The 12,700-nt window shown below is 36.0% G+C and overlaps 1 protein-coding gene across 6 annotated transcripts in view; it reads right to left on the bottom strand.

Annotated features, from left to right (window-relative positions):
- LOC126185168 (peripheral plasma membrane protein CASK) overlaps window positions 1-12,700 on the bottom strand; it is a 530,963-nt gene that overhangs the window by 25,260 nt on the left and 493,003 nt on the right. For all 6 annotated transcript variants that reach the window (XM_049928023.1, XM_049928015.1, XM_049928042.1 and 3 more), the window contains one exon: window positions 4,704-4,814. In XM_049928023.1, the coding sequence (XP_049783980.1) occupies window positions 4,704-4,814 (111 nt within the window). The remainder of the gene's footprint in view (window positions 1-4,703; window positions 4,815-12,700) is intronic.

Genomic DNA, 12,700 nt, shown 5'->3' with positions numbered 1-12,700 from the left:
AATGTTTGTAGTGTTATGTGCAAGTAACTAATTCGGTAGGGCAGAATTGTCTTGTCAGTCAGAATTAGCTGAACTGCGATGAATACTATTGTCAACTTTGCATGAATCTACACTGCAACTGGACAGGTAAATAAACTGCTGACTGTGTGGCAGCAGGAGAACACACACATAAAAAAGGTTATATTTATGCAAGCTTTTGGAGCCAGTGATTCAGTCTTTCCTTCTCATCCCGCCCGGTAAGTCTTCTCTGACCCACAATTCTGCGGGACTTTTCTGAGATCTACCTCTTTATCTAGACCTATCCAGTCCTTTTTCCTTCACATCTCTTCCTTCCCCTTCAACCCACCTGCCAGAAGAAAAAGCCACCAATTCTGAAAGCCTTGCATGAGTATAGCCTCCTTTTATGTGTTTTCTCCTACCGCAACTTGGTGGGTAATTTCTTTAACTGTCCGATTACATTATACTGTCATGAACTGATTACTTTCGTTTGCATCAAGTCTGCAAACACATGTACACCAACTTAACTGAAGGTTTGTCCTTGATAAAATACGAGGGTATGCTGAAAAAGTAATTCATCCAAATTTTTTATGTGAAACTCTTAAAGCTGTTAAAAAAAAAACACTACAAAAACAAACATCTTATTCTTCACATTTACATATTGGTAGCATGTAACATGGCAGTGTGTAATAAAGCTGCATTCTTGCATGAGAAACAGTGTGCTGTAAACAGGTTTTTAATTTGAAGAGTTTATCCACAAATGGAGTACCCTCTCCTTCAGCATAATAATGCCAGAACACATATGAGTGGCACAACATCTACAACAATCCAGTTCCTTGGGTTCACTGTCATTGATCATCCTCCATACATTCCCAACTTGGGCCCATCTCATTTTTATCTGTTTCCAAACTTAAATAACATCTTTGTGGACATCACTGTGATAGTGACAAAGTGGTAAAAGCAGAGGTGAGGTTGTGGCTCCGCCACCAATGTAAGACATTCTACAGTGACAATATAAAAAAAACTGGTCTCTCTTTGTGAGAAATGTGTTCACAGCCAGGGTGATTATGTTGATAAATAATGTTTGTTTTATTTAAAAACCATCAAGAGTTTTCACATAGAAAGTTTGGAAGCATTGCTTTTCAGCAAGCCCTCATATATTCGATTTTACAGACTAGTTTGTTCATTCTGTAATGGTGCACTGACCCCACTCTGAGTGCTGCAGTAGACATGCAAGTTTCAATTAGGTGGACACATTGGAGCACAGCCTAAGCACAACTGCAGCAGAGGTAAGTAGAATAGGTTTACCAGCTAGAGAATGTGTGGCTGAACTTCAAGTATGCAGCTTCTGAAGGTAGGTCCATGTCATAACTATGTCACATACACACACCTGTTAAATCACTCATTAGAATCCCTGACAGTGCACTTAATATTATGCTGCAGAACTGAGCTTTTGGCTGGTTCTTCCTCCATGGGGAAATTCATTTACTGAAATTGCTGGAATGTATTTTCCTCGAAAGTCTGTGCAAAGCAGGTTTAATTCTAATTACTGTAACCCCAAATTGCTAAACCATATTCATTTAATAATTGAAAGGGCATCAGCCATGTTGCAAGGTAGACTGATTTAATATTGTGGAAGTGCAGAGGATGAATCTGGGTTAGCCAATTCCCCGTTAATCTTCAGCGCAATATCGTGATGAGTGTGTCAGGCAAAATATGCTAAGGATGCAGGGACTTGAATTGCAGTCCCAAGTAGTACTCTATGCTTCACATAGCACAATGAAAGCTATAAGGACAAGATGAAAGACATCTTCACAGAGGAAGACCAGAGTTTGGTTGTAGTAAATAGGAAACAGTTTCCAAGGAATGCAAGAAGAAGTTGTTATGTACAAGCCAACGTCCCAACTGACTGGCTGAATGACTCATCATTGACCAGCCTAAGTCAGTAAGGATAGAAACATGAAATTTGGAGAGGGCATTGATATTATACTGTAGGCACTGTTTATGAAGGGATTTTTCAAAATTCCACTCCTATTAAAGGTTTTTTAAAATATGTTGCTGTTAACACAACTTTAAAGCTAGAATAATGAAAATTAATATTTGTTTTACTTATTAGAAATAAAGGAATATGTGTTTAAGCATGTTTGGAAATTTAACCCCTATGGGGGTGAAATAGGGGATGAAAATTTTTGTGAAAGTATTTCATTACACAAGCATTTTTGAAGCTAAATCAATGAAAATTTGTATTTAGCTTCTCTGTTACAGACAAAAAATATGCATGTCACTGTTTTTTGGAAATTCAACCCCCCTTAGGGGTGAAATAGGGCCAGACTGATTCACTGACTTGTCATTGCCCAGTCCAAACTGGTAAGGATAGAAACTTGAAATTTTGAGGGATGTAGATCTTATACTGTAGGCATCATTTAAGACGGGATTGTTCACAATCCTAAGGGGAGTGAAATAGGAGCTGAAAGACTTTATGAAAATACGTGACTATTAACACAATTATGAAGCTAAAACATGAAAATTGGTATTTGGTTTCTCACTCAGAAGTACAAAAATATATGTTTCAGCAATTTTGCAAATTCAACCACTAAGGGGTAAAGTAGTTAAATAGTGGGGGGATTTTTTTTAAATGAACCATTATTAAAGAACTAAAATGGCATTTTAAAGCTACATCCATGAAAATTTATAGATGGCTTCTCATTTAGAAATTAAAAAAAAATATATATATGTTTCAGTGTTTTTGGAAATTCAACCCCCTAAAGAAGTGAAATAGGGGATGAGAAGTTTTATGAAATTATTTTTTTATGAAAGCTTTTTCAAAGTCAAATCTATGAAAATTTGTATTTAGTTCTCTTTAACAAATAAAAAAAATATGCTTTTTGATGATTTTAGAAATTCAGCTCCTAAGTAGGTGAAATGAGGGATCAAACCATCTTTGAAAATATTTTTTTATCTATCTCTATACATAAAAGACAGTGTCTTGTCTGACTAATTGACTCCTCACTGACCAGCCCAAACCACACAAAGAATGGGGACTTGAAATTCGGGTAACATGTTGATTTTACAGTGTAAGCATCATTTAAGAAGAGGTTTTTCAAAATTCCACCTGGGTAAAATAGGGGATGACAGGTTTTTTGAAAATATGTCACTATTAAGACAGTTTTCAACCTAGAACCATGAAAATTGCACAGTATATTGATTTACAAATTAGCAGTGGGCATAACAACATTAAAATTCGATTAAATAAAAACAAAAATTGTGGAGACCATACAGTCGACATGAGCGAAGCAGTGGGCACTAAGCTAGTCCAGATATAAAAGACTTGCACAAGCCAGACTGTTGTGGATAGCTGCGCCAAACCAATCTTTGGACTAAAGAGCACAAGAATAGCCTTTCAATTTGCTACTGTGTTGGATGTACACCAGAGTTTTTTCTCAGCATGCCCAGGCAGATCACTGACTGTAATAAGGGCATAGTGTGAAAGGCCTGTGTGAAACAACTTTTGAACAGACAATTTTTAAAAATTCGAAGTTTCATACAGTTTGTTTCAGTACCAGAGAGTCTAATGAATATGTGTAAAAGTTACTTTCTTTACCACATGCTTTTTACAGAAAGAGACCTTGAAATGTAGCAATGTGAACCATGTGGACATGAAAACTCAACCCACTAGTAGTTGTTTAACTTACAATTGGCCTACCCAATACACAAGTTCTCATTCTCATCTCTCTAAGCAACATCTAATTTTCTGAAAACTATCTAATTAAAAAGTTATCTTTATTCAAAATTGTTGGTTTTCAGAATTGTCAGACCTTAGAATGCAAATCTTTCAAAAAGCCAGTTTCACTGTCTTGTAGCCCCAAATTTTCTGTATCCTGAAATGCATCATTTTACTAGAATAACATGTTATTTAATGATACATTTTCATCAGAAAATTAAGAGTTTTCAGAAAACTCTTGGTTGAGCTTTTCTACGTCCCTGGGATAAAGAGAACTACCAAAATACTGCTACATAAAATAGAACCTATTTTTATACCATTTTGAGGATATTTAACCAATGTTAATCAAAATTGTTCCACTCCATAATACATATTTGCATTTTCTTTGTTTCCCGTCTTTTATGATTAAACTGAAAATGTTATAATTTTGTCTTCCAATATTATGTGATAGCCGTCCTACATGCAACTTTAAATAAGTACTGTGCACAAAGCCATAGTCAGTCCATACTAAGCAGTCATCATGCAGTTTTCATTTAGTCAATCCATGCAAACACTATAGTCACTATGTTAGTCAGTCAGCTGCAAGTTATAGTAGACTGCAGTCTAACACATACAAAGGATCATTAATATTTGTTAAGTAACGGTAATGGACAGTCACTTGGATAAAGTTTTAACTGGACACTTTATGAGTATAGACTATGCATTACTGCCAATTGCTTGTGTAATTTAGATTCAATGGAGTCTTCATGAGTTCACTGATCTGTTTATTACAAATGTAAAGTTTACTATATAAAAGCTGATCATCAACCAGGAACAGTTAATATCCTGAAAAATCTACTTTGATGGTGTTGTGAAAAGTTATTTCAAAGTTACTTGTAGCACCAAGAATCTGTTAACTGGACACTGAGAGGAGAAGGTTTACAACATTTACTAAAATTCTGGAGAATTTTATACAGTGCATAAGATTACATTACGCAGTACTTACGTGGAATTGGGTATGCGTATTTGTCAGGGTTTTTTGCTATTAGTGTATTTTTTATATGCCTTCTTCCAACACCATGTGCACCTAAGAGAACCAGCGTCTTCCTCTGGAAAGCTGTAAGAATACAGACTTAATTACAAATCAATTTCTGCTTAACCAACCAATTTATCTGTTCCAAATTTTGGCAACTAAATCCATTTTAAGATAATATTAATCATTACATCAAACTTTCCTCAGATTATTTTACCTGCACAGTAAAATTCTTCACAGTACATAATTAATTATCTGCTAGATTCTCATACAGCAAGAGATACAGTCCTTTGTTTGACAGTCATTTTCAAAAATAAAAAGGCATTGTCAGAGGTCCACTACATTTTCCACAGTGATCATGACTGATAGATCTACAGATTTTCAATTAAAATAGTAGTGCCCACCAAACTCACAGCTTACAGAGTAAGGATGAGGCTCTGCCCATCTCTCCTCAGATCAACATTCGATTTAGCAAAAATTAGCAATTCTTCAGCAATTTCAGTGGTATAAAAATTCTAACTACGCATTCAGTCAGTTTAAATAAACTATTTCATACTTTTCTGAATTGAAGATGAAGTAGAAGACCATAAGTCACACCATCAAATTGTTTGGGATTGATGTAGAAAATTACACAGGTAAGGTAAATTTCTTTGGCAGTGAGCAGTTTGAAGGTGAACCTTTCAGTAAGTTCAGCACAACTACACGAAAAGATATAGAAAATGTTATACTATCACTAAAAGGAAAATCAGCAGGGTGGTATGGAATACCACAAACATGTTAAAAGCAGTCTCTAAAATACTCCTGCAGCCAGTATCCACAACAGTTGATCACTCCATTGAAGAAAGTTGTTAACCACATATTCTGAAGTATACAGTAGTTAAAACAATATTTAAAAAAGATACAAAAGAATATATGGGAAATTTTTGCCCAATCTCTCTCCTTCCAACACTCTAAGCGTATTTGGAAAGATGTCACAAATTCAAAATTTTGTACAAAGATTTAATATCATTTTAAAAAATCAGTACTGATTTCCAAAAGCCAAAAGTGCAATATCTGCTGTCTACCACTTAGCAGATGAAATCAGCTCCTCTCTAAACAACTCCCTGCATGCCACATTTATTATTATTATTATTATTATTATTATTATTATTATTATTGTGACCTATCAAAAGCCTTTGCTAGTGTGAACCACCTGCATGACCATAAGGAAAGTAGTATATCACAGCTACTTCAGATTTGTAATTAGCATGGAATTATATTTTGTGGCAGGTGCTGGCTGTTCATATGTTGTGTACTCATATATTTCTCAAAAAAGTCTCACGAAGTGTGTAAAAAAATGGACTGCCAAAAGGAAAAATTCCAGATATAAAGATCTGATTCAGAACTGTGGGCATTCCTCTGAGAATCATGGAGATTCAATATGCTAGGAAGAGGGTGTCCTTGCAACATACAGTAATTTGTAATATATGGAAAATAATGAACATAACAAAGTTATGGGTGCCTATAATAATGAACATAGTACAAGTAACATTTTATTGTCATTCATTATAATGTAGGTCTATACAACTCATCTGCCCCCCCCCCCTCCCCCCATTTCAGGCTTCTTTCAAGTGGCTTAAATCTTTCTGATGTTGTTTCTGACATAATTGAAGGTATTTTAAATCTGTCTTTATATCTACAACAAAATGTGTACTTTTGTCAGCAAATGGGTTTTGTTCTATTAAAATACAGTATCATCAGTGGTCTGTAATGAAACATATTTACAATCTGTCTTTCTTTCAGCATCTAAAAACAGCTTGTTACAAAAGATGTTGATGCTATGATGTATTATGTCTGCTGTTTTCTTGCAGGTTTTTCAGGTATTCTCTAGTTTTACACTGTGTTTTTTGTACAATAGTGGCAAAGACAGACTTACAAAACCTTCAATTATTGTAACAACAACATTAATAAAAAGATAGATTGCTACTCACCATATAGAGGCGCTGTTGAGTCACAGACAGACAACAAAAACATTGCTGCAAATATTTTTTAACTTCCTTTGAACAATGAATGACTTTTTTAAATACTAGTTGTCACAAATCCTAATCATTCAGAAATGTTGTCTTATGTTAGTTACACTTATGTTTTCAAAAGAAATGAAAAAGTTATTATAACTTATTTTTAACAATAGATAAGACAAATATTTCAGAGAAATTGTAAAATCAATGTACAATCAACACTCATAAGTAAAAGATGAAAAGTAAGTTCCTTGCACCACAAAACTCGAAATTCCATTTTCACTTTTGAGTGCATTTGGAGAAAAATACACTTTTAACATATGGAATTAACACATTACTGAAGGTAATTCATTTTCTGCAGCAAAAACAGTGCCTTACAGTAGACAAAATTAAACTGTATTAGTATCCGATACCATGCTGACATTTCTTAGTAATAGATAGTCACAGATATCATCATTTCTTTGGCTATCATCCAACCACAGAAATATTTGCTAGAGTCCACAGTTAAGCACAACATTTATTGATATAAACAATGCAAATGGAGGGAATATTTTGAAGAGTTGCTCAATGTAGGTGAAAATGCGATCAGTAATGTTTCAGATGTCGAGGTAGAATGGGATAGGAATGATGATGGAAATAGGATCACATTTGAGGAAGTGGAAAAAATGGTCAATAGATTGCAGTGCAATAAAGCGGCTGGGGTGGATGAAATTAAGTCGGAACTCATCAAATACAGTGGAATGTCAGGTCTTAAATGGCTACACAGGATAATTGAAATGGCCTGGGAGTCGGGACAGGTTCCATCAGACTGGATAAAAGCAGTAATCACACCAATCTTTAAACATGGAAACAGAAAAGATTGTAACAACTACAGAGGTATCTCTTTAATCAGTGTTGTGGGTAAAATCTTCTCAGGTATTGTTGAAAGGAAAGTGCGAGTATTAGTTGAGGACCAATTGGATGAAAATCAGTGTGGGTTTAGGCCTCTTAGAGGTTGTCAGGACCAGATCTTTAGCTTACGGCAAATAATGGATAAGTGCTATGAGTGGAACAGGGAATTGTATCTATGCTTTATAGATCTAGAAAAGGCATATGGCCGGGTTCCTAGGAGGAAGTTATTGTCTGTTCTACAAGATTATGAAATAGGAGGCAAACTTTTGCAAGCAATTAAAGGCCTTTACATGGATAGTCAGGCAGCAGTTAGAGTTGACGGTAAATTGAGTTCATGGTTCAGAGTAGTTTCAGGGGTAAGACAAGGCTGCAACCTGTCTCCACTGTTGTTCATATTATTTATGGATCATATGTTGAAAACAATAGACTGGCTGGGTGAGATTAAGATATGTGAACACAAAATAAGCAGTCTTGCATATGCGGATGACTTAGTTGTGATGGCAGATTCGATTGAAAGTTTGCAAACTAATATTTCAGAGTCAAGTACTTAGGATGCATATTCTCACAGGATGGCAACATAGTGAAAGAACTAGAAGCGAGGTGTAGCAAAGCTAATGCAGTGAGCGCTCAGCTACGATCTACTCTCTTCTGCAAGAAGGAAGTCAGTACCAAGACTAAGTTATCTGTGCACCGTTCAAACTTTCGACCAACTTTGTTGTATGGGAGCGAAAGCTGGGTGGATTCAGGTTACCTTATCAACAAGGTTGAGGTTACAGATATGAAAGTAGCTAGGATGATTGCAGGTACTTGTAGATGGGAACAATGGCAGGAGGGTGTCCACAATGAGGAAATCAAAGAAAACCTGGGAATGAACTCTATAGATGTAGCAGTCAGGGTGAACAGGCTTAGATGGTGGGGTCATGTTACACGCATGGGAGAAGCAAGGTTACCCAAGAGACTCATGGATTCAGCAGTAGAGGGTAGGAGGAGTCGGGGCAGACCGAGGAGAAGGTACCTGGATTTGGTTAAGAATGATTTTGAAGTAATAGGTTTAATATCAGAAGAGGCACCAATGTTAGCACTGAATAGGGGATCATGGAGGAACAGTATAAGGGGGGCTATGCTCCAGACTGAACGCTGAAAGGCATAATCAGTCTTAAATGATGATGATGATGATGATGATGATGATGATGATGAACAATGCAAATAGCCAACTACATCTATACTCTGCAAACAAATGTTAAGTGCATGGCAGAGGATACATTCCACTGTCCAGTTAATAGGGTTTCTTCCGGTTCCATTCATGTATGGAGTATGGTAAGAATAACTGTTTAAATGCATCTGTGCATACTGCAATTAATCTAATTTTGTTCACACGATCTCTATAGGAGTGATGCACAGGCGGCTATAGTATATTCCTGGAGTAATCATTTACATTAGGTTCTTGAAACTTTTAAGTAGGCTTTCTTGGGATAGTTTATGTATATCTTCTAGAGTCTGCCAGTTCAGTTTCTTCAGCATCTTTGTGATGCTCTCCCACAGGTCAAGCAAACCTTTGACCATTCGTGCTGCCCTTCTCTATACATGTCCTGTTAGTCCTATTTGATAAGGGTCCCATACACTTGAGCAATATTCTAGAATGGGTCACATGAGCGATTTGTAAGCAATCTCCTTTGTAGACATTGCACTTCCCCAGTATTCTACCAATAAAACGAAGTCTATTACCTGCTAACCTGCTTTACACATGGCTGAGCCTATGGGATCATCCCATTTCATATCCCTACGAAGTGTTACCCCCAGGTATTTGTATGAGTTGGCAGATTCCAACACAGACTCATTGATGTTATAGTCAAAGGATATTATCTTTTTTCGTTTTGTGAAGTGCACAGTTTTACATTTCTGAACATCTAAAGCAAACTGCCAGTCTTTGAACCACTTTGTAATCTTATTAAGATCTGATTGAATATTTATGCAGCTTCTTTCAGTCAGTGCTTAAATTATAGATAACAGCATCATCTGCAAAAAAATCTGAGATTGCTATTAGTATTGTCCACCCAGTCATTAATATACAACATGAACAGCAAGGGTTACATCACACTTCCTTGGGATACACGCCTGACAATGACTCTCCATCCAAGATAACATGCTGTGTTCTCCTTATCAAAAAATCCTCAGTCCAGTCACAAATTTCACTTGATGCCCCTTTTTGATAATATGTGTAGATTTGGTACCAAGTCAAATGCTGTTTGGAAATTATGAAATATTGCATCTTTCTGACTGTCTTGATCCAAAGTTTTCAGTATGTCACATGAGAAAAGTGAGAGTTTGGTTTGTCGTGATCGATGTTTTTTGAAATCCATTCTGGTTGACATGAAGGAAGTCACTTTGCTCATGATACTTCATTATGTTTGAGCTCAGGATATGTTCTAAGATTCCACAACACATCAATGTCAAGACTACTGGATGACACTTTCACAACCCTTCTTGTAAACAAGTGTGACCTGCACTTTCTTCCAACTCCTGGGCATGGATTTTTGTTTGAGGGACCTACGACATGCCGTAATTGAAAGAGGAGCTAACTCAGCCACAAATTCAATATAGAATCTGATAGGAATTCCATAGGGCCCTGGAACTTTGATCAGTTTTGATGACTTTAGCTGTTTCTCAACACCAATGACACTAACACTTATTTCACTCATCTTCTCAATGGCGCAAGGATGAAACTGGGGCAGTTCTTCTGGGTTTTCATTTGTAAAGGAACATTTGAAAACAGAGTTAAAGCACTTCAACTTCTGTGTTACTACCCTCAGTTTCAGTTCCTGTCCTGTCTCATTTGCGAGTGACTGGACACTACCTTTGGTGCCACTAACAACCTTTACATATGACAAGAATTTCTTTCGGTTTTGTGAAAGACTACTTGACAATATGCTCCTATGGCAGTCACTGAAGGCTTCACGCATTTCTCTCTTGACAGCCAAACATGTTTCATTCAGCTTCTCTCTATCTATGGCCCTTTGCTTTGTTTTAGACCTATTATGCAGTAGTCTCTGTTTCTTTACAGTGAATGTATAGCATTATGAACTTTTCTCCTGCAGGCTACATATCTATCCAATGCATGGTCGACTTGACCCATAGTTGCTCTACATACTCCTGTCCTGTGTTGTGGTGAAAGTTTCAAGTTCCTCATTGAGATATGACTCTACTGATTTTTTATCTAATTTACTGAACATATATGTCTTCCTGTTTGTTTTAATTGTTCTTTTGTACTTAGTAAACATTGTTGCCACAACCACCTTGTGGTCACTTATACCAGTTTCTCTGAGGACATCTTTTTCGATACATGAGCAATTCATTATTCCACAACTAATTTCAATCCCAGTCCTAGCATCAAACAGCAGAGTTTATATTTTTATTATTAAGAGAGTTTCTTCATCTAAAACAGTCCACAACAAACGATTTTTGCATAAAACATATTATTTTTGTGAGAGAAAAGTAAATTTTTTGTAAGAAATGAATGCTGCTGAAAGTTATGTAAAAATAAATCATTCAGTCAATGAAAAATGTGGTGAATTATGCCTTTTCCAAGATGGTAAATTCTATTAGTATTGCTCATGAACATGTTGAGGGGACCACAAATTCTTCTAACATTGGTCATTTCTGACCATTACTGCTCTTTTTGAAGACAACTATGGTTACAGCCAATGTTTATTTCCAGCAGCGCGTTCATCAGCTCCTATAAAACAGCAGAAATGTCAGTTTCCAATTTTTGCACCGCCACATATATTTAGAATATACTGAATGTCTTTCCTGTGGCTCATCAGGTACAATATCTCTACTGTTTCAGTTAACTTTTACAATTTTCCTACGTTGTACACGTTTCCTATAATACCCAGTCTCAATTGAAAATGTTGGTTCACTTCTTGTTGCAAGCAAAATATGTTGTAAAGCGGAATTTAATAGAATGATCTAAAATTTGCCTCTGTTGTGAATAAAATGCAGTCTACATCATCATCATCATGTTGTTGTTGTTGTTGTTGTTGTTGTTAAGTTTCTGCTATCAGTTTTAGTAGAATTAGGCCATAATCAAATCTAAAAATACAGGACACAATGGCAACTATCATTAGCTTTAGACAGTATGCATTGCTACAAGAATTGTAACAATGGATACCAACTGATGGCCATGATAACTATCATACTCTTCTATATTTCTGATGTAAATGTGTCCAAACTGATTGACACTGGTTATCATAACATTATAAAACAAAATCACTGTTTTCTCCTCCAACACAATACTGGATTTCTGTCAAATTAGTCTAGTGTGGTATTTAGTTTGATGAAATGTGTTAACAGGAATAGCAAAACTGAAGGAAAACCAGTGTGCCAGCAACAACCGAGCAGTGCTGCTGAATGGCATTAGCAGAGAGGCAGTGTAACATGTGGCAGACTGGCACACAAGTTGGAGCAAGTTCCCTTTAAAAATTTATTGTCCATATTGAGAAGAAGGACAATTTTTTCTGTTCATAATCGACATTCCATAAAACACAAGCTGTGCAGTGCTATTTTGGGCTGATTCCACCTACACACAGAAATAAATGCAATTGCAAATATCTATGATAAATGTATGGGTTCAGGGCTATACATACTGATAAAATTCTCTTGGGCTCCTATTTGTGTCAAGCAGCTTAAAATCCATGAGCTTTTGTCCAAGGGCTCCTTGGCCATTGCCATGACTGTCACAGCATCTGGGTCCCTTGCTGATCATATTGTATATTAATGATCTTGTGGATAATATTCATAGTAATGTAAAATTCTTCACAGAAGACACTGCTATCTACAATGAAGTACAGTCTGAACAAAGCTGTACAAATATTCAATCAGACCTTGATAAGATTTATAAGAGGTGCAGTGATTGTCAACTTGCTTTAAATGTTCATAAATGTAAAATTGGGCACTTCACAAAATGAAAAAACTTTGTATCCTATGAAAATAATACAGAATGTTCGGAAATTCCTGTTACAATATTCTAGGACTTGTAGAGAGGAGTGAGTACATAATATTTTGAATACGAACCAATGTTCAGAA

Source organism: Schistocerca cancellata, chromosome 1 (genome assembly GCF_023864275.1).
Source record: "Schistocerca cancellata isolate TAMUIC-IGC-003103 chromosome 1, iqSchCanc2.1, whole genome shotgun sequence".
In the NCBI taxonomy this organism is placed as follows: Eukaryota; Metazoa; Arthropoda; class Insecta; order Orthoptera; family Acrididae; genus Schistocerca; species Schistocerca cancellata.
This window is presented reverse-complemented; position numbering and strand designations above follow the sequence as displayed.